This window comes from Manacus candei, unplaced genomic scaffold (genome assembly GCF_025592945.1).
Source record: "Manacus candei isolate 608988 ecotype Guabito, Panama unplaced genomic scaffold, ASM2559294v1 h1tg000017l, whole genome shotgun sequence".
NCBI lineage: Eukaryota > Metazoa > Chordata > Aves > Passeriformes > Pipridae > Manacus > Manacus candei.
The window spans coordinates 5,579,148-5,603,319 of record NW_026138065.1 but is presented as its reverse complement, the minus strand read 5'-3'; the positions used below and the strand labels follow the sequence as shown (position 1 = coordinate 5,603,319).

The following is a 24,172-nucleotide window of genomic DNA, read 5'->3' as shown; positions in this document are numbered from 1 at the left end:
GTCCTATTCCTATGCTCTGCCACAAGTATTTACTACCGGTCATTGACAAAGAGGGGAGAGTGGGTTAGGCAGACCTTTGGCCTGGCCTACCTCTTATTTTCTTAGGAAGTTTATCCAGATTTTTCTCTTCTGCCTATTTCTGTAAGAAGAATTTTCAGTGTGTAAAAGAAACTTTTACTACTTCCTGTGTAATTGAACTTCTGTCCCATTCAGACACTTCACCCTGATTTTATTACTACAGTAAAATCCTCCAGTTCTATCTGTGGGAAATACTAGTCACATTTTGTTTTACAGGACCTCCTTACTTTATGTCATCAGTAAATTTCTCCAGATTACTTTCTGTGACAAGGTGATCAATGTAAACAGTATCTCCTCCAAGGCTGAACTTCAGAATTTTCACTAATAACTTTTCTATAGCCATATTGCTTTTCCATAGCCATATTGCTTTTCCTTTAAATCTTGCATGTAGAAAATCAATAGAACTGTCTGATATTTATTCTGATATGTCAGACCTTTCCCCTTGGTATACTGTTACAATTCAACATGAATTGCATTTTTTTCCCATGTCCAGGTCTTTTTCTATTCTTTTTTTTTTCAAGTTTATTTTACTGTTGTGTATATTATCAAGGCTGCACAGCAGAGCCTTGGCTATTTTTTTCTTCTTGTTAAATATAGGTGTAAGAATTGCTATGTGTATTATTGCTATTTTTAACAGACTTTTAAGCAAAACCCTCATACTGAAGTCTTGTAGAAAGGCAGCATCAATGTTACTCCAGGGCACCACCCTGTCAAACAGAATATAAAAACAAGACTGCTGCCATCCTTCAGCCATATTTCTGAAACATCAAATATAACCACTGCAGTAAAAGGCTCATAAAATTATTGGATAACAGGCAGGAAATGGATGTAAGAGTGCTATTTCTGCAGTCTGCTTTAGGGGAAAGAAAAAACAGTAACACTTTGGGAAAACATGATCAGAGAGAAGACCAATGGAAAGTATTAAGATGGGCCAATGTGATTCCTTAAGATAGGACAGGATGGCCAAAAGTGACAGGATGGAAGCCCTGCTGATACTGTAAGGAATAATGTGTATAACCTGGCTAAGCCAGTCACCATTGTGACTTGGAAAGGTACCTTAGAGTAGTTCAACATACTGTTTCTCCTGTTTTATTACATATAGGATACTTGAATCAAACCCAGACAGAGCCTTTGAGAGATTCCTGTAAGGAAATATATCTTTTCAGAGTAAGCCTCCCAGCAACTAAAAGCAAGATATCTGTTTCCTATAATTTAAGACAGAAGCCATTATTTAAATTCTTAAGACACTATATCAGCTGTATTTGATCTTATCTAATTGGGGAAAAAAATTCACAACAGCACAATCTCTTGGAAAAAATCCCAATACTTACCTCCAGTGACAATGACTTTTGCCTTTCCACAGTATGTGAAGGCATTGACTCCTCTAGGGACAGAAAATTCCCTTACAGGTCTGCAATCATTAATAAAACAGTTAATCATGTAAAAACATAAGGAAAATACAGTCTACAATTATCCCATCTTACTTTTCTAGTTTAGAATAGCTGTGTACATAATGTATACAGTCTCCTGTTAAAAGAAAATTGATTTATAACAGAGTGATTGATGAAAGAGGAACACAGTGCACTTTCTATTAAGGAGGTAAATATCCAGTTTGTACACCTGAATTCTTTAACAGGCAAACTCGAAGCAGACTCCTGAAATGGTAGCTGCTGCCAAAGTAAGCCTGTGCACGTGTCTGAGTGCCTAAAGCATTTCGTCACTGAGGAAAAGTACCAAAGCAACTGCATTTGCCTCTTTCAGACGTGGAGGTGTATTGCAGTCTAGATGTTACATTAAGTGTGTGCAGTTACTTTTCTGTTGCTTCTGCACAATGCATAGTCTTTATATTATCTATTTTGTGTTGTGTAACAGGATGAAGAGACCACAAGTGTCCGAAACTCCATTGAATTATTCTGTTACGTTCACTGCTAAAGCGCAAGAATGCAAACAGCCAACACAGACTGAGATTGACTCAGTGACCCTTCTAAATCCACCCTTTGAAAAACTTGTTTGTCTCTCCAGGTTTCATACGTTGCTAATAATGAGTGAATATTTTATTGATTTTTGGAATCAGTAATAGCATAGTTAACACCTGTCACTCCCAGGAAACAATGACTGCCCGTGTAAATAAGTTATACAGAACTAAATGAGAAAACATTCAAATTTTTTCTTTGAAATCCAAACAAGTATTAGTTCCTTTATTCTGGGCTAAACAGTAACCATTAATATTGAAAACCGTAAATTGGAGTGACAGTACATTTGAAGAAAGACTCTGGAAACCTTGAGGATTAATGAAAGAGCTTGTTCTTTCTAGGCAGGTGTAAATAAAAGGCCGTCTGCTCACTATTACTTAGAGGGACCAAAGCTTTTTTACCAGAGCTCTAACAGAAGAGTCTCAAGAGTATTGAGACTATTCATTAAAGAGCTAATAAACAACTATATAGAAAAAGAAAAGGTGACAAAACCTCAGAAGAACTGTTAATCATACATTTAAATCAATGAATTCCTATTTTATACCAGAATCCCTTACTCCCACTGATCTGGCACTGTGAAGTTCTGCCCAAGCCATGGCCTTGCAACAGAAGCACTCTGTGATCATATCCATGCCTCCCTTTTTAGATACTTAACAAGAAAAGATTATAACTGTTCATCAGCCAGTATCGACAAAGAAACTTAAGTCACATAAGTCACGTAGGAGACAAGATATACTACTTCCCTCTTCAAGCACAACAACAATTCCTTGATGCAAAGTTAATTGGGGAAATTTCTTTTGTTAGAATCAGTAAATCATGTTTCAACTATCATTTCTTATGGAATGGACATTTCAAAGTGATTTGATCCATAGCTATTTTTAGGGCTATTAATTTCATTTTAGCAGTTGTGTAATTTTTCAGTTGTCTCAATATAATTTCATTTAGCTGCTGCGTGAAACTGCTTACAGATATACATTTATTGCAATAGCAGACACAATTATAGCCAGTGTGAAATGAAAAAGACCTACCAAGATATTTGTAGTTAAAAGTTCTGTATTACAAACAGTGTATGGTGGTGTATATACTCTTTTGACCATAGTTTTGGCTCTGCAGACTTAGTTTTCTTTCTCCTCTAATCAATTCTATTTTTCCAAAGCTCCCAATAAAATCAAAGGGGATTTCTTAGCTTTTCAGCTAACATAGTATGTGACCTTGGACAAGTTATAAGTGTTTCATATTTCACTTTCCTCATTCCTCAACAGACATGAAATACTCATAAAACCTAAAGTTACTGGATTGATTCAAGAATTTCTACATGAATATTTATGGCCTGAGTAATACAAGAGATAAAATAGATTATCTTAGTTGTTGCTACTAGCCTTAAAAATCTTTTAATCTCTGGATATACCTCACAGAGGAATTTTGAACCTGATCTAATATTTACAATGCTTTTAGATATTTGAATGAAAAGTTCTATATGTATGTTATTTTTAGGTCCTTTTTACATCAAATCACATTTTTATTATTTAATTGGACTATAAACTTTTCCAAATTCACAGACTAAAAAGGCTTGGAATCACCTATAGCACTTATGGGCCATATGCATGGACTTGGCACAAATAAGGAGGCCATAAACTCTTTCCTGATGCAGAGTAAAACCATTTCACAGTCCTCAGAACAAATTGTGTTCCTGGTTTAATCGTGAGTAACTCAAACTGGTGCAACTGAAACTGTAAATGAAACTTAAGTTGAATATATTTCTGTCTGGATATAAATTATAAATGAATGGATACATGATATACATGCAGCAAAACAATTTTCTAAGTAATATTTGTCTGCTGAGGAGAAGTTGAAGCAGACAACACTGTCAACATAACATTTTTAAGGGCTGTGAGTAATGTACATATATCCTCTCCTATATCAAAAGCTAACAAAAATATTCAAGCATTTAAATAATTGTATTTTTGTTTTTATTAATAAAGCTTACAGAAAAGGCAGCTTAAATACAACAGGATGGCATCTTTCAGGGAACTTATCTCTTGCAGAGTTATAAAGCAAGTTTTTCTAGAAGATGTCATATACTTACAAGTTGTCCTCTAGTCGCTTTATGTCATCCAAAACAAATGAACGAAGGCTGTCTGAGGAGCAGGATCCAAAACATTTTAGTGCAGAAATATACTTAACTCTTCCAACCCAGTCATCATGTAGCTTGCGTTTAAGACTAGGGATATAAATGGAAATGTTATTAGGCTATAGTAGCACCTACTGTAATATACTCATAGGTGGACAGGAATTTTTGGAGTGAGATTATATACACAAACAGTGCTAACATTTAATATCCAGGGCAGATACCGAACCACTCTTCCAGCTTAAAAGAAGCAGAGCACTTCTCCAGTCACAATTACGCTTCCACCTAATCAGGCACAATAAAGCTGTTCCTTTGTCAACTGGATAACAGCAATTGTAAATTCTCCCCTGGAATTTTATTCTGCATCCTCCCTGTTGTAAGATCTTTTGTAAAACCTTCCACTGAAAATGATGGCATTTCCTTCACATAAAACCAAGTGAATCATACTTACTGCAGTTTGAAAAATTATTTTCTTTAGTTGGATAGGATTAATATATAAACAGAAATTAATCCTCCATTTAGGCTAGACAAAACCCAAATTAAAAAAAAAATAATGCAAGACTGATAGTATTTTATCATAAGCAACTTACATGTTAAAATTTTCAGAGTCCAAGATCCGGAATTGTGATTCTTTTTCAGCTTTATATTGTTTCATTATAAAGTCATCACTGGTCATAGTAAGCAGGTAAACATAACCCTTATCATCTCCCATTAAGATAGTGTCCTTAGGCAGGTGATCTGATGCAGTCACCGTGCAAACACAGAGCAGACAGTTTTTCATTGGTTTGATGACATAGCCATTATTCTGTGGAATATAAGAGACAGTTTATTAGATATTGCACCAGGGTCCTTAAACTGACTGAATCTATCATGCTTATCCAGTTACATCAGCATTCAAATCTTGACTTTGTTTTTTCAAGCTCCCCCTATGATAGCTGTTTCCTGGTATCAGAAACTCATGGAAGATCATCCCAAAGTGGAGTTAATAGCAAACTGTAAGGGTTTCAGCAAGGCTTTGTTTCACAGGTAGCTTTTTCCATTTCAGTGAATAAACAGTAATTACAAATTTTAGGAAGGATCTCCCCCATGCTAAGTGGGATGGTATATTTGCTAAGACTATATATAGTTTCCTGTTCAAAATGAGATGCTGTCTACAAGAAAATTGGAAATAGCCAAATTCACACAGGGAGAAATTATATCAGAGTCCTAATTATCAACACAGCCTAGGAGTGTCAAGCGGGCAGGTGTTTCAATTTTTGAAGCACAGAGATAGTAGGAATGAATACAGTTGCAAGTCACTGTGGTATTTTGCCAGACTGAGAAGGCACAGGAATAGGATTTTGGGTCATCTGCATTATACTGTTTATTGGTTCTACTTTCTGACTCCATCTGTTATTTGATTAAATCAGCCTTGACAGCCTAACCTGGGAACTGTTCCCATGCCATAGGAATTAACTGCTTCAATGCTGTCTATGTAGCACAGAAACATTAAAGAGACATAACACAGACACAGAACTGTCTATATATTATTTCTGTGGTCTTGAAAAAGAGATGTTCCTATTCAGCAACAGGTCATTTGCAGCTCTCACTGATGTAATGACTGGAGGGAATCTGGAGAATAAATTTCTGAGCCTTCCTCCCAGAAGTCCAATTGGATTGACAAAAGAACTTACATTGACCTGTCTGAGTTTGGGAAGCAATCTTTCAACACTGAGAACAAAAAAAAAAAAAAAAGTCCTAAGACTTGATTTTATCCTAAAAATATTTACTTTGTTTGTCCTCATCATCTCAGCCAACTCAGAATTTCTGAGAAAAGCCACAGGAACAGACAGAAAATGCGAAAATGCTAAGGTATAGGTCAACAAAAATTGTATTTTGTAATAAGGCATTCAAGAAAACTTTAACAGTTTGGACATACACTAGCAATATCAAAATGGTTTTGTTCTTAGAAAATCCTGAACAAACACGGGACATGAAGAAATATTTTCTTTCAGTCAGGAAGTTACCTCCTTGGAAAACCTGTCCCTTGATTCTTAATAGATTCCGACATATATTTATATACCAATGCACACATATTAGATATACAGGTGCACACATATGCATTAGATACACATGGAAAATAAATTCTTTGGGGGGCTGTTTGCAACATAGTACAAATTTTTTCTTTTTCTTCCAAACTTTTAAGACACTTAAATAATCCCATTTGGTATGGAAAGGTATTCCTTCTTTAGTATAAATTCCACTGTTTCACTGAGTTCCTACAAAGTTAAAAGCCTTCATCCTGTTAGACCAAAGGAATGTAAATATATATCAAAAACAAAGACTGATCAATTTTCAGGCTTCATGGTAGCATTTGTCTCATCTGACATAATACCTTCTCTTCTGATTTATAGTCCCAGATAATAACTGTACTTTCAGTTACAGCCACGACATATTTCAGCTGAGGTAGGAAATCACATCCAGTGATCCAGCCGGCATCCTGATGAAAATAAAGAGAACCTACAGAAGGATTTTCTCTGTAAATTTATAAATTTTCTATCATAAAAGTACATATTTTAAACCATTTTTCCATATACCCTGCACTAGCATCTGCTAGGTCTAGCCCCACTGAGAGTTCTAATTCTACATGAAGAACTCTAGTTCTAGCTCATAGATATAGTTACAGAGGCAACAGGCTCAACCTCAGTTATCAGTGGCTTACCTCAGAGGCACAGATGTTGCACATGAGAGGATACAACACATATTGTTAGTTGAACTGTAATGACACTCTAAAAAAGCACTTGGAGCAGAAGAAACTTAAGCTAAAACATCCATAGTAAAGCAGATTAAATTTTTACCCAGATACAATTTCGTTTGGAAAAAAAAGAAAATTAAAGGCAGTCAAAATTACATCTATGATAGCGAAACTCCTACTGAAATGAATGTTTATGAAAATAAGTGATTGGTATTAAATAACTTTAATTCTCCCAACAGGTAGATCAAATATTTACAAATATATACACCTGCTCATATAAAGCTATTTTTCAAGTGTACCTCAAATTACACAGGTACAAATGTAAAACAATTTCTTTTGCAAAGTATAAGATTATACTCAAATTCACTACTACACTACCTAGAATTTTGGTGGGGGTTTTTTGTTGAAATATTAATAGCTGTTTGACTTTCCCTCCCCCCCAAAAAATGTAATGTACCTTTCTAAATGACAGTGGGATTGAAACGGAATATGCTCCATTTGCTATATGACACAATTATCTATTATTTAAAGTAATTCAGAACATCTATAAAATAACACTGGCTGAAATATCTTTCTTCTCTAGATTAAAATGACAAAGAAACTTGCAGTTATTGCAGTTCTTCAAGTGATATACCTATCTGTAAACTCTAAAAAGCTTTGTTCCTGTGGAAGTACTTGATAAACAGCTAAAACAGAAACCTGTGTTGCCAAAGATACAGTTTACACCCACAAAGTAAGTTCGGAATCAAAAGGACTGCAGGTAGCTGCTGATGCTTCTACTTTTATTTCCATTCCTGCACACAATATTGATTTTGCTGTTAGTGTAAAGGGTTTAAAATCCTGACAGAGGATGTCAGCACCCTGTTGCAGTAGAAAGCTTCTTTCCTTCCTAATGGTCTGTGGGCAAGATAATGCATATATAAGGATTTCTTGTGCTGTTTTCTATAATAAACGTGTAAAATATCAGTCCTGCAGAGGCCTTATGGATTGGTTGGTAATTCTTAAGAAGAGTTTGTTAACTGTAACTTTTTGGGGTCCTTACAATATATCAGATAACAATGACTAACTGGTATGATAAAGCTGATTTTAATTAAGCCACTAATTAAGCCACTATTTTGTTGTGTTAATGTGTGGTGATGCAGTCAAATTAACAGGTTTCAGCTCTAGCTTATAAGAATTTCTTTTCTTAGTGCTGCCATACTTGACAGACAAACAAGGCAGCTGCACCAGATCAAGACCAACCTTTTCATTTTTTCCTATTCCATCCTGTTACTCAAGGGCTCTATCTTCACTTCCTCATTTCCAATAGTTTCTGTTTCACTTTGGCTCATCATATTTTATGATTTTCTACGTCATATTTAAAAGACATTTCATTTCCATTCTTTGAGATAAGTGATTTGTTCACAGTATTCCCACTATCATTCACTGATGATTCTATGGTGACTGTTATTTTTAGGTGTCAGATGGATGACTGTTAGTCCATGCACTCTTGTGGGTTTTTTCCAGTGGTCATATTTTAAACCAGAAAGTTATATGGTGCTAAGTCAAATACTGTATAGAGTTTTAAGTGTATTATATTTATGCCTCCAGTCATTTCACTCAGTCACATAATCTCATCAAGAAACAAAATCAGGTTTTCTTGAGGTGACCTGTTCTCCATAACATCCCTGTAACAAAACAGTAACTGATCTGTACCCATAGTTCATGTCCCATTTATACCATCATGATGCTAGGAAAGTTCTGATGGCTGCAGTCCACTGGATTTTATATCTAGCCCTAATATGCTCTACAGTCTTTCTGGCTCAATTACCCTAAGGGCAAGACCTCTGTCACTCTGCTTGAATAAATCTCTATTCTGAAACAATTTAAGGAAGAGAACACTGAATAGAAGAAAGCATAGGAACATAAGGATTGCTGCAATCTGTTAGCCACCCTCTACATACATCACTGGTTATCAATGGATGGAAGGTTTGGAGTCTGATAACTTCTGATAAGTCCTGAATTCAGTACCTTACTTCATTTGCATGAAGATGCACACAAATAAATTGCTTCATCAATAAGCTATTGATGCCAGTATTGATGATGATGTTAAAACAAGTGAAAATGGCATAATAATTGTAGTAAGAAAAGAATGGACTGTTTTTTCTGCATATGAGAAAAAGAGAAATGTAAACCCTGCAAGGAAAAATCTAGTACAGTTCACCGTATCTTTAGTAAGTAAATGGTGGGGGATGATTTACACTCACATATGATATTGTCCTTTGATTTTTAATAAGTATTTAGATAAAAGATATTGAGATGCAAAGCTTCAGTTTTAATAAGCATGCTTTACATTAGAAAAGCTGTGACCAAATTCTAGAGATAAATCTCTCAAAGAATCCCCAAGGTAATAAATTTAATAGCATCATACATTTCAACTGTCTAGAAAGTGGAATTTATTATCTCAAAGAAATCCAGAATTTTATTTCATTTAAAGATATAGAATTTCAATTTAAAGAATAACATGGTTGTCATGAATATTACGTTCTGCAAGCATCACAATCTTTTAATAACCACCAAAAAGTACAGGAACCTCAAGTCCAAGAGAAGCCTTTTCAATTCTGTTTTCATGCAGTAGTTAGAGGAAAGATGAGAAGAAATTAAATTGAACAAGGGCACCGTTCAATGGAAGGGATCGTTCAATGGAAGCCCTTAAATAAGAATATTGGATAAAAATGCCTATTCCCTAAGATAAGGCAGAGCATGAAGCAGAAGAGGGTAATTTTTAACTAGACCACCTGAAAATTTCATAGCTCATAGTAGTAGGGCCTCTGGTCTGGAGTACTTCTATTGCATTTAAAAACTTCCACTATATAATAAGAGATAGTCAACAAAATGCACTGTTCCTGGCACAAGATACTTACACAAACTTTTAGGACATGTTGCTTTGCTAAGACTAATGTCTTTTGTCTACAGGTCATCTGAAGGAAGCTCATTACCTAAAATCTGCAGTGATACTTCCAGGGTAAAAATGAAGTTTTAATGTATTTACTGTGTAGCCAATCATCTATCTAGAAAGATGTAGAACTGTTTTTCGTTAACAAACTCATTATGTTACTTATTTAAATTTTACAGTGACAATAGAAGTGTTGGATTTTACAAGAAAATATTCTGGCAAGGTAATGGGTAAAGGACAGTTCAATAGAAAAAGCAGCATTTATCTGAGGTGTCATCAGAGAAAAGAAATCAAGTTATTCAATTGTTTCTACAACTGAAAGCAATACATTGAACCTATTTGACCCATGGCAAATCATGCAGGAGTCTCAAAGTTAGAAATGGCATTAGAATAATGCTCAGTTTCTAATTATTTCAATTTAGTACCTGCTGATTTTTAATTGAAATTATTTAACAGGAAGAAGAAAAAAAGAACTTACTTCAATATTGATTGTTGCCTGAACCTTCCTCTGAAAAAAACAAAAAGATATTGTCACAATAACAAGTTAGCAAATAAATTAAAAGTCTAAACAAAGTTAGCTCTCCTCTTCACAGGTGGATCAGAACAATAGAAAGAGTACATAGTTAAGATCTGAGAAAGATCTTTAACCTACCTACTATCTCTTCCCCTATATATAGTGAGGAACTTAAAACTTCTTTTTCTTTCACAGTTTCTTTGTTGGTTTGGGTTTTTTTTAAATTGAGATGTTGGAGTAAGAAAAATTAAAAAAAAAAAGTAAAGAAGTAAAAAATAGTGAAAAAATAAATAGTAAAAAAGTGAAAAATACCCATTTTTACAAGGGAGTATAGATCTGCTGGTCTTCTGATGGAGTTGTGCTTTTAATGCTTGTTGACAGCTAGAACAGCTTCAGCTCCTGTAAGAAGCAGGATATGTCTTACAGAAACCCATGCTTAATGTCAACCCACATGCCAGCAAAATACCAGGCAGAGGTAGCACTTCAGGCTGCAAACACGACTACCCATATGGGCATCTTTCACCAAATGTAACTACTGGTGGACAGTGTAGCATGTGGCTCAAAACTGGAAGAGTTTAAAGTCATAAGGTGGTCAGCATACCTGTCACCATCATCCAGTAGAGACAGGGTTACCTTCCAACTCCTTTAGCAAAACTAGTACTCAGTTTTCAAAAGCAGTTTCAACCTTTTCCCTTCTGAAACATCCGCAGCTGCTTTTTCACCTCCTCTCGCCCCTGCCCCTCATCAGTAACTATTCAGTGACACCTTGTTCCCACCCTCACCAATTCCACATTTCATAAATCAAGAAGCTAGGATCACAGTCTTTCTTCCCATAGAAGTGAGATGCCTGTGTCATCATGGACAGTGTTTGAGCAGAGTTTAAAAGTATTGTTAATCAAGAGATGGATATTCATGCACTGTTATCAGACTTGGCTTTATCTGCAGTAACATGAACTAGAGTGTGTCCTTAAGGCTACCTTTGCCTACAGGTCTTTTGTGCTGATCAAGGCAGTATCTGTGTCTGAGAACCTGAGGAAGGTGAGTGTCTTGTATTCTAGAGGAAGCAGGAAATGGCTGATGGTGTAGAGCTGTATACAGGTGTTGAAGCATATTAGGTCCACATTTGTTGCAGAAAGCAATGCTTAGCCCTCGAATAGAATCACGAAATCACAGAATCATTAAGGTTGGGGAAGATCTTTAAGATGATCAAGTCCAACTGTAAACATAACAGTGCCAAGTCCACCACTAAATCACGTCCTCAATTGCCACTTCTACACATCTTATAAATACCTCCAGGGTTGGTGACTCTTCTACTTCCCTGGGCAGTTCCAGTGCTTGACAACCCTTTTGTTGAAGAAATTTTCCCTAATATCCAATTGAATCCTCTTCTGGCTCATCTTGAGGCTGTTTCCTCTTGTACTACTGCTTGTTACCTGGGAGAATAGACTGACCCGCACCTGGCTACAACATCTTTTCAGGTAGTTGTAGGGAGTGATAATGTCCCCCCTGAACCTCCTTTTCTCTGAGCTAAACAACCCCAGCTCCTTCAGCTGCTCCTCATAAGGCTTGTGCTCCTAGTCCTTTCATCAGCTCCGTCACCCTTCTCTGGACACTCTCCAGCCTGTCAATCTCCTTCTGGTAGTGAGGGGCCCAAAACTGAACACAATACTTGAGGTGTGGCCTTACCAGTACCGAGAACCTGCTGGTCTACAAATGAATATTTCTTTGCCTTCACTTCCATTTCCAACAGATGTGTAAGAGAACATGGGATTTCTTATTACAGCAACCAGGGTTAACAAAAGTCTCCAAGTCCTCTTTTAGACAATAATGAGATTCACTAGCAATTTATGTAATGGATGATGGAAGCCTGTCACTGGTGAAATAGGAGATGATTTTGAAAGCTATCCTGATGTACACAGGCTAAATTAAGCATTCTTAATGCCATCTAACATGACTGACACTAATCATTTGCTGATAAAAAATATGATTAATTTTTATTTAACTGTAGTTTAATGGATAGACAGGCAGCGATATGGTTTGCAACCTCTTTAATTGTTCTTATTCTTATTTGTAAATAAGTGTTTTTTCCTAAAGTTCTTAACTATTCTCTGTTTCCACTCAGTATCAAATAAAAACTTTTCATCTAGATTTTTAACTGACTCTGAGGATATAACACAACCATTAAATAAATTCTTGTGAAGGAAATTGTATTTGCTTTCCAAAGAACAAAGTGAATAATACGGTGTTGATCTTCTGAGAAAACTTTGCACTGAAAATCACTTTACACTGGGCTGAATGAACATTTCTTACTATTTAAATGCTCCAGCAGTGGCACAGTTAAAAATCTGTATTATACTGGATTCACTAATTACATCTGACCAAATATTATTCATTCATGTACATGGAGCAGGCTGACTTGCATGAGATATATGTGCATCCAAGAACACCATACATTAATAATCTTGCAAATGCAACAATTATACAAAAATAAGCCTCTGTCTATTTGTCTATGCACTACTCATCAAATCATATGTTGGCCCCTTCACCCAGATCTTGAGTCCTACCAAGCAGCATCTTCAGGGCAACCATCTTCATATTTCTTATCACTATGCTTTAAATCCTTGATCTTTGAGAGAAGAATGAGTTGCCAACTCTGTATTTGCCTTTGTCATGTGAAGTTATTTTCCAGGAACAGGATTCAAATTACTGCAGTGCTAAAGAGACAGAGTTTCCTCTTGCTTCCTCAATAACTATCAGAGCAATTCTAATGAAGTAAAAAATCATTTGCTCAGATCAACTGTGACCAGAGATCTTATCAAGAGTAAACGTCTGCTGTTGTAATGCCTTAGCCATTTTCAGAACATACAGTTTTATAAGTGGGATTTGAGGTCCCTATTTCACTGTGTTAAGCAACTGTGTAAAATAATTTACATTGCAGTCACTGATGTCAGATGACATCAGTGCAGGGACTGATGTCAGATGACATCAGTCCAACCTATTAGGAGGCAGCAATTCAACTTGAAAATAGCATGGGGAGCTAGCAGGTGGGGAAGAAAGCTACTTTTAATCTTATACTTTGTGAAATGATTTTTCATAGGTACGTAATAGGGATAATGCTCTGAAGGATAGAGAACTAGGCTTTCAAATGAATTATTTCAGCATTTACTAAAACTGCAGTACCACTTTGTTATTGAATCATGCACAGGAGTCCTTTCTTTGTTTACACTCTACTGTCATAAGCATTATGCACTAACTAGCTAAAACCCCTGGAAAGCATTAGTAGCTAAAACCCCTGGAAAGCATTAGTACTGCTTTAAAGCTGAAATAATTTTCCAAAAACTGGTTGCATTAAAACTGTGCAAGGATAAACCACCAATGAGCATAGATGTGTGATGTACCTCATAGCATCTACAAGTGCTAAATTACATCTAAATAGTAATATAATCATCTGGGAGATTAATTCACGAATTCTACTTTAACAGCATCTTGAGCGTGAATTTCTACTTAAAATGGTACAGTTTTCCTTACAGTTTACTGATTAGGGGACTAACTGAATCAGCATCACTCAGACTGTCATCTCATGACTTTTAAGCTTTTAAATGTTGCAGTATTGGATAAATCTTATTTGCAAACTGATGAATGTTTATGTCCATTCTAGATAATTTCAGTAGCTGTAGAAAACAGTTAATTCCCTGATTTCCACTCTATATCTAAAAGTTAATTCCAAGAGCATATTTTGTTTGAAGGGAACCTTTCCTAAAAAGAAATGCAGATTATTTTCTATTAAATGAATTTCTGCAAAGAATGTCTTTTATTAACCATCTCTACCTTATATCAACTTATGTGGACTGTTCAGTAGGTTTATAATTGAAAAGAACAATGTATATTTCTTACTGTACTTGAAAATATAGAAAAACTTAACTTTGATAAGAAAGATATCTAGTTTTTTTAGAGGTTAATTTGCATGCTACATGACAGTCCTCTCAGTTCCCATATGTAATGCCTAATGAAATAATAAAACAGTTTGAATCAGAATTACCTGGTTGTTAAAAATAGTTATCACTCCTTTCTGGGAGGCTGTTATTGTGAAATCCAGATGGGATACCTTCACTATACCCTTAATCACATCTTTTCTCTTGACAACTGTCAATGACAAAATATTTCACTTAATCTTACAGACGTGGGAAATCTAAAAAAATAGAACTATAATAGCAGGAACATTTTCTCTTCCTGAAATGAATTTTGATACCAAGTACAAGGCAGTGATGCATTATATCATAGATTATCCTATATTTGACTTAATTAAACATGTTGCATTTTTAAATATCATTAATGGATTATGGATGTGCTAGTTCTTCTTACATCATTTTAAAAAATACAGAAATACAGAGAGTAATTTCATAAATTACAGTCTGAGTCAGAAAAATTCAATATTTAGGAATATGAGAACTGGCAAAAGCAGCAGTGGAGTGTTCAGATGCAATGAGTTTTGTAAAAAAACATATATAAAACCATATAAAAAACACGTAAGTAGAATCTTGAACAAGCAAAGACAGCCATGTGAACTTATCACAAGAAAGTGTGCAACACATTGCATTAAAAAGAAATAGGGCTTGATACAAGATGAAGTATGTCACCTGAATCAGTAATCTGCTTTTTTTCAGATACAAGGAAAACCATGCTTTCTTTTGACTGGGAAAGCCCATCACTTTCTTCTGTGAAACAGCCAAAAATCTAAACAAAAAAAAAAAAAGAGCAAACCAAGTAATTTATTGCAAAATTATTTTGGGAAGATATGCTTATATGTATGAAGTCAAATAGTTATCTCACATTTTAATCTAACGTTCTTTGAGTAAGTTTCTTCGTGTTGCTTCCTTTAACCATTAGCTCTAAATATGGCTTTAGGTTGCTGAAATCTGCTACTCAGGCACAATCTTTCTTCAATGTTTGTAAAGAAGCAAGAATACATAGGGCTTCTAGGAATACAGCCCATCTATTTGACAAAGCTATTAGTACAGCTTTGCCTTGTAATGATTGTTTGTAAATAATAATCTTCAATTTTCTTTTTACGGTTCTACCTACTTGTGCTTCCTCAGCTAGGCCCTCAACTAGAAAAAAAACACAAACAGCAAAAGGCAGACAAAACAGACTCCTCTGTATTTATAAACTGAGATATTCAAAGTAGCATAGTGGTTTAGCCTTCATAGAAGAAAAGCTTTTCCATAAAGTTATTTAAATTCTCATTTGCTGGAAAAGAAACCCTGAATATAAAGTCCATTTTAAAAAATTCTTTCTTTGGCCATCTCCCTAAGTCTGACAGTGTTCCATTTGTGCCAAACATGATGGAGATCCCTACACAGATATTCAGGTAGGAGCTCATTTCTGCTCCAGGCTGTGAAATTTTCAGCTGAAATGCTCTCCAAACCTCAAGCTCTGTACCCAAAAATAGTTTAGTAATTTCCTTAGGAAATTAGTTCAGCCCCACTCAGCTGTACAGACTTTAAACTCTTTTCTCATATATGGACATTGTATATACTCACTATCTTTCATGAGTTCTGAAAGCAATGCCCCTTTGGATGCAAGACAAAACTTAGCACTTTTTTCTAGTTCAATATTTTCCATGTTATACAATAGAATTTCCATTTTCCTTCTTCAAGAGATTCAGATGTACATCTTTCAAAAAAATATTCTCACACAACATTACTGTTCATCTTTCACTTCACAGGTCCCTCCTTACCATATACACGATTATTATCAGACATCACCAGTCAATATATTATGTATTACAACCTCTTGCATTTCTCTTTCTAGTTTCTTGTACTATCACTGTGTCTTTCCATCCTGTATCCAAACATAGAGGCCAGTTGTCCTGTACTTCCATGGATCTTTTCTCTTGTCCTTACTGAAAGGAGTGACATTTTGCTTTCTTAAGCGTATGTACCCATTTCCCAGGCAGAGGAGAACAGACCCATCAACTTTTTGGGGACTAAGGTTTGCGTGGGAGGACTTTTTCTTTAAGGATAGACTTATCCAGTATCAGGTCCCTCCTGAGTCCTGAAAGGATGCCAAGTGCAGTGGTTGGGCTAGGCCAGCAGCTGCCCTAAAACCAGCAGCAGCGAAAGTTTTCAGTACACACGGAGGTGTGTCCTGTCTTGCTTCCTGTAGACATGAGACGGTGCCACATCTGATCTTTTGCTCCTTCCTAGCATGTGGAACACTGCCCAAAGAAAGGGCATCTTAGAAATCCCTTATAGCTGTATAAATGGCTTCTGCTCACTCCAACATGGAAACAGCCCATAATGTCTACCAGAGGTTGACAAAGAGCATAAAAGGTGAAGCAAAATGCAATTTAAACATCAGATGATTATCACTGAAAAAATACAGATGTCTAAGAGCCAGCTACATTTGGGAAAGAGATGCAGAAGTTAGTTTCCCAAGGCATTGATAAATGATAGCTGTTAGACTGTCCAAGATGTCTTTTAAATCGTGAAGCCAGCAAATAAGTAAGGGTAGATCCTAATTTATCTAATGAGCAGATTTCAGATTACCTTTTTTTTTTTAATAAAAAACTGTCCTTTGAGCATGGGTGTACTGTTGTGGAGACTACTGAAAACTTACAAAACCCTGAACATGAAGGTACTTGAAAGAGAGAAACATCAGTAAGTTAAAGAAATAGGAACACTCACATGAGATCATGATCTTTTAGGTCATGGAAATATATTTGGAAGATTTTTTTCAAGCTAAAGAGAGGCCAGATATGGAGAGGTAAATTTGGAAAAAAATAGATCTGTGAGAGTAGGAAGAGAGGAACAAAGGGTCAGGGACAGAGTTCTGAGAAAGGGGGGCAGGGACAGAGAGAGAGAGACAGAGATGATAAAAGAGGAATATCAAAGGAACAACGTGAAGTGTATCCCTCTTGCTTGACTTTCAAGACTGACAGTGTGCTCAGCAGTGCCAAAAGTAGAAGGAGAACTCAGAAGAACAGAGTTGAAATAACGTACTTTTAGAAAAAAATAATTAGGAAACTGGAGCACAGACAGCAGAAACCATGAGGGCTATTCAGGATGTTACAGAAACTAATGTTTATTAATGATAGATTCGAAAAATTAAGTGATATAAAGGAAGCTGAGGCAAGATCAAGACTACTTACATTGTTCACAGGGGGCAATTAAAGGTATGTCCAAGCTGAAGTTTATAAATATGATTTGTCTAATATAACTTGTAGGTTGATGAACATTGAACAAATGCATCAGGTAAGGAAGGCCTTTCTGGCTCTTTCACTGTCTCTTTCAAACAACAGCTGGTCTAAACTAGGATAACTAGAATACTTTCCAGTCTTAAAAGGCCAATAATCATTCCAATAGAGTTTTCAATCATGCAACGGAGTGAATTTGCAGGTGGTCTGTTTTTGTGTCTCTTCGGGGTTTGTTTGGTTGTTTGGGTTCTTTTTGGTGGGGTGTTTGTTTTTGTTTGCTTTGTGGGTTTTGTTATTTTTTCTTTTTCGGAAAGAAAAGGCTTCACTTAAAAGGAATGAAAAGACTAAGGAGTATGAGAAAAGAAAGTGGGATTTAGGCTGGTCAAGTGTTAAATAGAATCAACTGAAAAATAAAAAAAAAGAAGAAGAGCTACAGATATGGATGGAAGAAAAAAAGGGTCTACAAGCACTTTTATCAGTAAGTAAATGTATACATCTTTGATTGTCAAGAGGTGAAAAAGAGACGAGGAGAATTTAGAGCTGTACTACAGCTACACTTACAAGTGTCTGGCATAGCTAGTCACTTAGAACACTGGGTTCATTCCTGACGTTAGTAACTCTACAGGATTATCTGAAGCATTTTGAAACTGTAGAGTCTGTCAGAGAAACAAAATTTAAAAAGACCGCATAATATGTAGAATACAAATGGATCCCATTTTATTTTATTAGAACCCATTCAAATGACCCTAGAAGGATCTCTTTTGATCCAATCATTACAGATAGGATGTTATCACAATTACAAAAGATCAAAAGCTCATGCTGAAGTTACAGTTAATGTAAATTGGGCTTAGACAAAAATCAAATGATCAATAAAGAATTATTCTGTTTCTGTGTAAGCTAACTCTGGAGAATTCCTGGAGTCAGCAGCTTTCTTAATGAAGTTTTCATCTCTTTCTCTCTACCAAGACTACCAAATCTGATCCTTTTTTTTTTTTCCTGAAAGGAGCTTAGATTTATGTTCTGTAATGTATAGATAGCTTGTAATACAGACCATTAGTATTCTCACTAAACAAAAAGAAAACAAAAAAGCAAAAAACTCACTGCAGTTTTTCAATGCAATATTACATTTCAAATTGTGCTGGATAAGGCTGTGTCAAGTTAAAGAAATAAATGCAACACTGAGTCTGATTCAAATAGTCTGATCTTTGTCTGTTTTATAACTGAATTATCATTTCTGTTGTGGATGAATTTTCAGTTACTTTATGTTAAATATTTCTCTCCACAAGAGAAAATAAAGGAAAAAATAACACTTTAATCAGGATTCTTTTGAACAGAGAAATAACAAATATTTCTGTTTCATTCCCTATAGCATTCAATATAGTCTCACTGATATCCATCTTCTACATGAAACACATGCTCTGAGATGCTGAATATTGATTGTTTACCATGGTCTGCTTTTTTCAAGAATGGTTATGTACAAGGAATTTTAAAAGACTGTCATCAGTCAGCTCACACTTGGTAAAATTTGAGGAATGCTCATAAAAAGGGTTCTGGGGAATTTTATCCCAGACAATTCCCCCACAGATTTCATAAGGAAACTAATGGGGCTTTGCATCTTTTATTACACCCCTTATTGTGCTTGCTTGGTTAATTATGTAGCTCAGGTAACTAGTATGACTGCATGAGAAACTCAAGTAAGGTTTTGAAGTAAAAAATACTCCAGTAAACGAAAAGGGCTTCCTATAGTTCTCTTATAAACCAATGAGACTTAACATAATTTGCTACTGTTCTGCTACCCTAAACGAAGGACTGTCAGTCCTTCAGACTGTCAGCTATTTTCCAGATTTGCCCCAGGCCCTCCCTGAAGGAAATCTTTAACGCCTGACATGAGCAAAGTCTGCGAGTAATGTGACATTGTAAGTAAAAACAATGCTACGAGAGGTATTAACCAGAAATGTTCCCATACATAACCTTATTAAATAGAAAGGGCTGAACACACTGTTTTTAAGTTGATATTAGGAAATTACTTGACAGCAATTGTTGATAACATGTAAAGAACAGGTGCTGGGTATCTTCAAAGTTCAAATACTACTGTGGTGTTCCAGAGTAACGTAAAATATAAATATGCTGATGAATTTATTGTTCACCCTACTTCACTTGTCAATACCTTGCTACAAGGCTTTAAGTTCAGTAAGTGCTTGCCACATATGAAATGCCACCTATGCTATCATAGGAAAGTCACTGCATGCTGGAAGTTATGTCCCATCTGCACATAACTGTCTTCAGGTCAGAAAAAAACAAACAAAATCTTGTAATATATGATGATGGATGCTTTTGATACAGATTGGCTCTAACAATCTAATAATCAGTCATTTTTATAGAACAGTTGCTTGAAACACTATCCATGGGAAATATCTTAATAAAAGACACATTTCTAGAACAAGTGTTCATTTCGCATAACATGCAAATACAAAAGAACACCATGTTTAAAAAAAAAGCAAGACAAAGCTCTTTTTCACAAATTTAAAAACTGGATATCCTTTTTAGGTGGATGCAGAAGTAACTTACAAGTGGGTAGATTAAAATCCATGAAGCAATATTAAACATGGACTGCAGTTGCAACTCTGGCAGAGAAAATCCTTAAGCTATGTGCAGCCAGAAGCAAGGAGGGTAAACCAAATCTATTGTTTCATAGTTACCTCATTCTTACATGCTTTTTACAAAAATTTTCTATTTACCATCATTAGAGACAGAAAAAATGACTACATGGTTCTCACTCATCTACAGAATTAAATAATGCATACATAATTCTCTGATTAAAAAACTCTCTATTAAAATGCAGCCATACCTCTAATGCTTCATATTTAAAGTGAAGGCTGGATTGATGCCTGTAAATAGGTGAAGAGAAAGGAGAGGAAGTAAAGGTAAGAGAAAAAAGAGGAAAGAGAAGAGATGAAGCATTTCTGATGGTTTAGCTAAAGATAGACTTATCCTCAGAGCACAAATCACATACTGTAGTCATAAGGGATTTTTGCATTTTGCCAGGAAGCCTGAGGACAATGCATATCACAGAAGTACTTTAGAAGACCTGGACACACCCAGGCTCTGGCTAGCTAGGGTAAATAACAACATGAGTGTGCCTCTTTATGCCATGGAGCTCGTGAACAACAGACTCATGAACAACACATAATCAACAGATAAATACTGTTACCATCGAAGATTTTAATTAGGTTTTTTATAGTTAATAAAATTTCAGAAATCCTTACCTCTAACCAGTCTGGCATGTCAAGGTTGTTGATAGTCTTCCTGAAAAAAGCCTGAATATTATGGTCCTTAACTGCTGAACCAAAAAGTGCTCGTGTGGTTTTATAGAACTTATCATAGTCTATCTCATCTGTATGGGAGGAACAATATCCACAGTTTAAAACTGGCAAGCTACAGATTCCTTCCTTATCCACCCTACCTCTGGTTTTATTTCTCCTTTCAATATCAATAGCACGCAAGTTCTAGATCCTCACATTGTATTCACTAAAGCATTTGGAAAAAAAAAATCAGTCAATGTTTGGTCTTTTAAAAACTATCCAACTTGCAATGCATGATAGGAAAAAGATAAAAGAATAGGTAAAAACTTTTCACCTCTTCTTTCTTCCCTTACTTTCAAACCATGATTCTGATTTGTTTCTCTGACCGTGAATGGAGGGATAAAGTTTATCCTTTCATGCAGCAGTAGCCATTTGCATTGAGAAAAGCAAAACTTTGCCCCCATTATTTACATTTAGCAACTGGGTTTACATAATTCATCAGGTTTGTGCTTTTACAGAAACATCACATCATGCTATATGTTCTAACTCCACCAATTATGTTTTGGGAGTGATCACCATAGCCTTATAATTTTGCCAGAAGTCCTAACAGGATTAGAAAAGCACTCTCATAGTGCAATCTACCTATGTCCTGTAAAAATCACACAATTACAGTTAGAACACTAATTTGAGATCTTTCTTACAGTTTTCTCTCTACAACACATTCTCTCCATATGAAAATTATACTTTTCCATCAGAAAGAATATCTCTTACCATCATCTTCAGTATATAAGCCTGATCTCTCCTTTGTCTTCTGGATTATCATTTTTTCAACTAGTTTCTGGAACTGCTCCAATGCATTCTTGAAATCCAGTGATTTAAGAGCAGAGCAACCCTCCTTAACACGGGCCTTCTTTTCAGACATCCTTTATTAACAAGGGACAAGGTAAGAGGGAGAGCTCTTCTTACAGCCATGTCCAAGCCTTGCTTTACTCCTTAAATCTTAAACTCCCACATGAGTTCATACGACATGAAGCTGTATGACAGGTATACCAAGCATTACCTAATAACGTAACTAGATAATAATGGTTTAGCATCTCAAGCTGGAAAATGCTGTAGCAAACTGTTGATGTCAAAACCCCCCATTACATCACAAAATCCTACTTGCTGAGTGGTCCTTGGTCACAAACCAGGATCACTAAATAACCCAGCATGTGAGATTATTTTTTTTCTCCTGTTAATTAAAGCAAACTGAACTCTCTGCATCCTACTGCAGCACTTTCCTTCAGATGTCAATATAATATTTGTGATTCTTTTCCACATTTTTCATCTTTTCAATATCTTTAAAGAATGCTGATGCCATGTTGCTGTGCTATACCATTTTATTTGCATCATAAAATTGGTACTCTGGTCAAATAATAAATTTCAGACTATTTGTTAAACTCACTTTTCTGTAGACCACCTTGATCACTTTCTGTATATTGGTCTTTAGCTGTTGATTTCCCGATCCACTTTTCTATTACTTCACCCAAAGCTGATGCCAGGCTTATTGGCCAAGGCTTTCTTGAATTGCTGAGCACAGAGCCTTTGCTTTGTGGAGATTCTGTAGTTGAAAGGAAAGGAGAAATTATATTTTATACTTTTTGTGGCAATCTAAAGGATTGATATCACTCAGGCATATTTTGAGAATATCCAAGTCATTTCTCCAAATAAAACCAAAACAAAACAGATGAAGGCCATAGACTTCATACACACTTGGAAAATCAGCTGAGCAACATTTTTGAAACATAAAGGGAAGACAACTAATTGGTATTAAGCAAAATTACTAAAAATAATGCATGTAAATATCTCTGCATGAAATAGCAGAAAAAGAAAAATAAGTAATCCCACTTCTTGAAGTTCTATCATATCCACTGGGAAGAGCACAAAAGTTTCTGGATACTCCTGCTCAACTGCAACAGGCATGGTTTTGACTAGAAAATAGTTTTGGCAGAGAAAAGCAGCAATTATTCCCAGAAAAGGAAGAGAGAGTTTGAGGATACATTTTTGCTAATTCCAACAGTAATTCTCCAAGAAAACATCTCCCTTGTGTATCAAGGTACCCAGTGGCGGGTCAGGGACTGTATCTTGGTCAGAGTTGTGGTGTATTTGATATATTGCTTCCAGCTGAATCCTTGTTATGCAGTGCTTCCAGTTGATTCATTTTTCCAGTCTGTGTCACCTAAGTTTGTATGACACCAGGCTATATTCTCATTTCCCACTTAATAACAGTGGTTTAAGGTTCATAAAAGGTGTTAGCATACATCCTCAGAATGGGAAGGCTAAGAACAGAAAGCTATGTTTTTGTTCTCTTGCAACAACTCATAAGGAAGCTTCATGTTACATAACATAATGAAAACACACAGAAACCCCAAATGGGGAACCACTGCTTTCAGTACCAGCTAATTCTGTTGTCTTCAATGTTTAAACTCAAAAAAATGTACAGTAAAATTTTAAAATAAGATGGGATGACTGAGTGGACTGAAATACGAAACCAGAGAAGATAGAAATTGTATTAGATGATAAGCAGGAAAATTCAAGATTAAATTAATGAGTAATTGCGTTAGTAAGTCTACAGCAGCATTAACTCAATGAAAAGCATTTCCTTTCCTATCTCCTGTACTGATAGTGTGGAAAGCACTGGATATGGATTGTAGTAGAATTGCTTATTATTCAGAAGTCGACTCTCCCAACTCTCCTCTTCTTACCACATAATCATAGTAGTCTCAATTATTGGATATTATCAGACCTGTACAAAGTTAATTATATGCATGTTTGTACGGGTGCAAAGAACAGCTACAGCAAGTTCATCGCAGGAATGGCAGTTCATTTGGAAAATCAATAATTTTCAATCTTTATCTCAGGAACTATCTTAAGTCTATGAAATTCTATGCAAGTTTTAAAATTCTGATGATGGAATTATGAGAGCTCATAATAAATAACCCAGAACTACTCCAGAACACAAACAGCAAAAGGTGATAGGTCTTCTTTCTTGCCTGTACCAGGCTGCCAGTCACTCTTCCTGGTAGTCTCATGCAAAGGCAAACTGTCCCCAAGTAAAATGATGGTTCAGAATAGCCCAAAGAAAACACAGTAGATCTAAAATGGTCTTAGTTGCATTTGAAGAGACTCTGGTACACATGAGACTTTGTTTCTGACTCTGATTTTGGTCCAGATAAAGTCCAGCCATTTAACAAGGAAAAAAAAAGGAAAATGAGTCCCTGAAGCTGTTTTCTTTTGGTATTTTTAATTCCTTTGAGCTAAGTTACCTATCCTT

The 24,172-nt window shown here is 35.7% G+C and overlaps 1 protein-coding gene across 4 annotated transcripts in view; it reads right to left on the bottom strand.

The window, feature by feature from the left end:
- WDR64 (WD repeat domain 64) overlaps window positions 1–24,172 on the bottom strand; it is a 77,903-nt gene that overhangs the window by 48,668 nt on the left and 5,063 nt on the right. For all 4 annotated transcript variants that reach the window (XR_007903991.1, XM_051783799.1, XM_051783801.1 and 1 more), the window contains exons 2-11: window positions 22,304–22,459; window positions 21,631–21,782; window positions 20,824–20,951; window positions 15,000–15,096; window positions 14,402–14,505; window positions 10,327–10,356; window positions 6,554–6,658; window positions 4,770–4,984; window positions 4,138–4,272; window positions 1,410–1,489 (exon numbers count right to left, since the gene is read on the bottom strand). Coding sequence is in view for 3 of the 4 variants with exons in the window: in XM_051783799.1 (XP_051639759.1) it covers window positions 1,410–1,489; window positions 4,138–4,272; window positions 4,770–4,984; window positions 6,554–6,658; window positions 10,327–10,356; window positions 14,402–14,505; window positions 15,000–15,096; window positions 20,824–20,951; window positions 21,631–21,781 (1,045 nt within the window). In the remaining variant the exon portion in view is untranslated. The remainder of the gene's footprint in view (window positions 1–1,409; window positions 1,490–4,137; window positions 4,273–4,769; window positions 4,985–6,553; window positions 6,659–10,326; window positions 10,357–14,401; window positions 14,506–14,999; window positions 15,097–20,823; window positions 20,952–21,630; window positions 21,783–22,303; window positions 22,460–24,172) is intronic.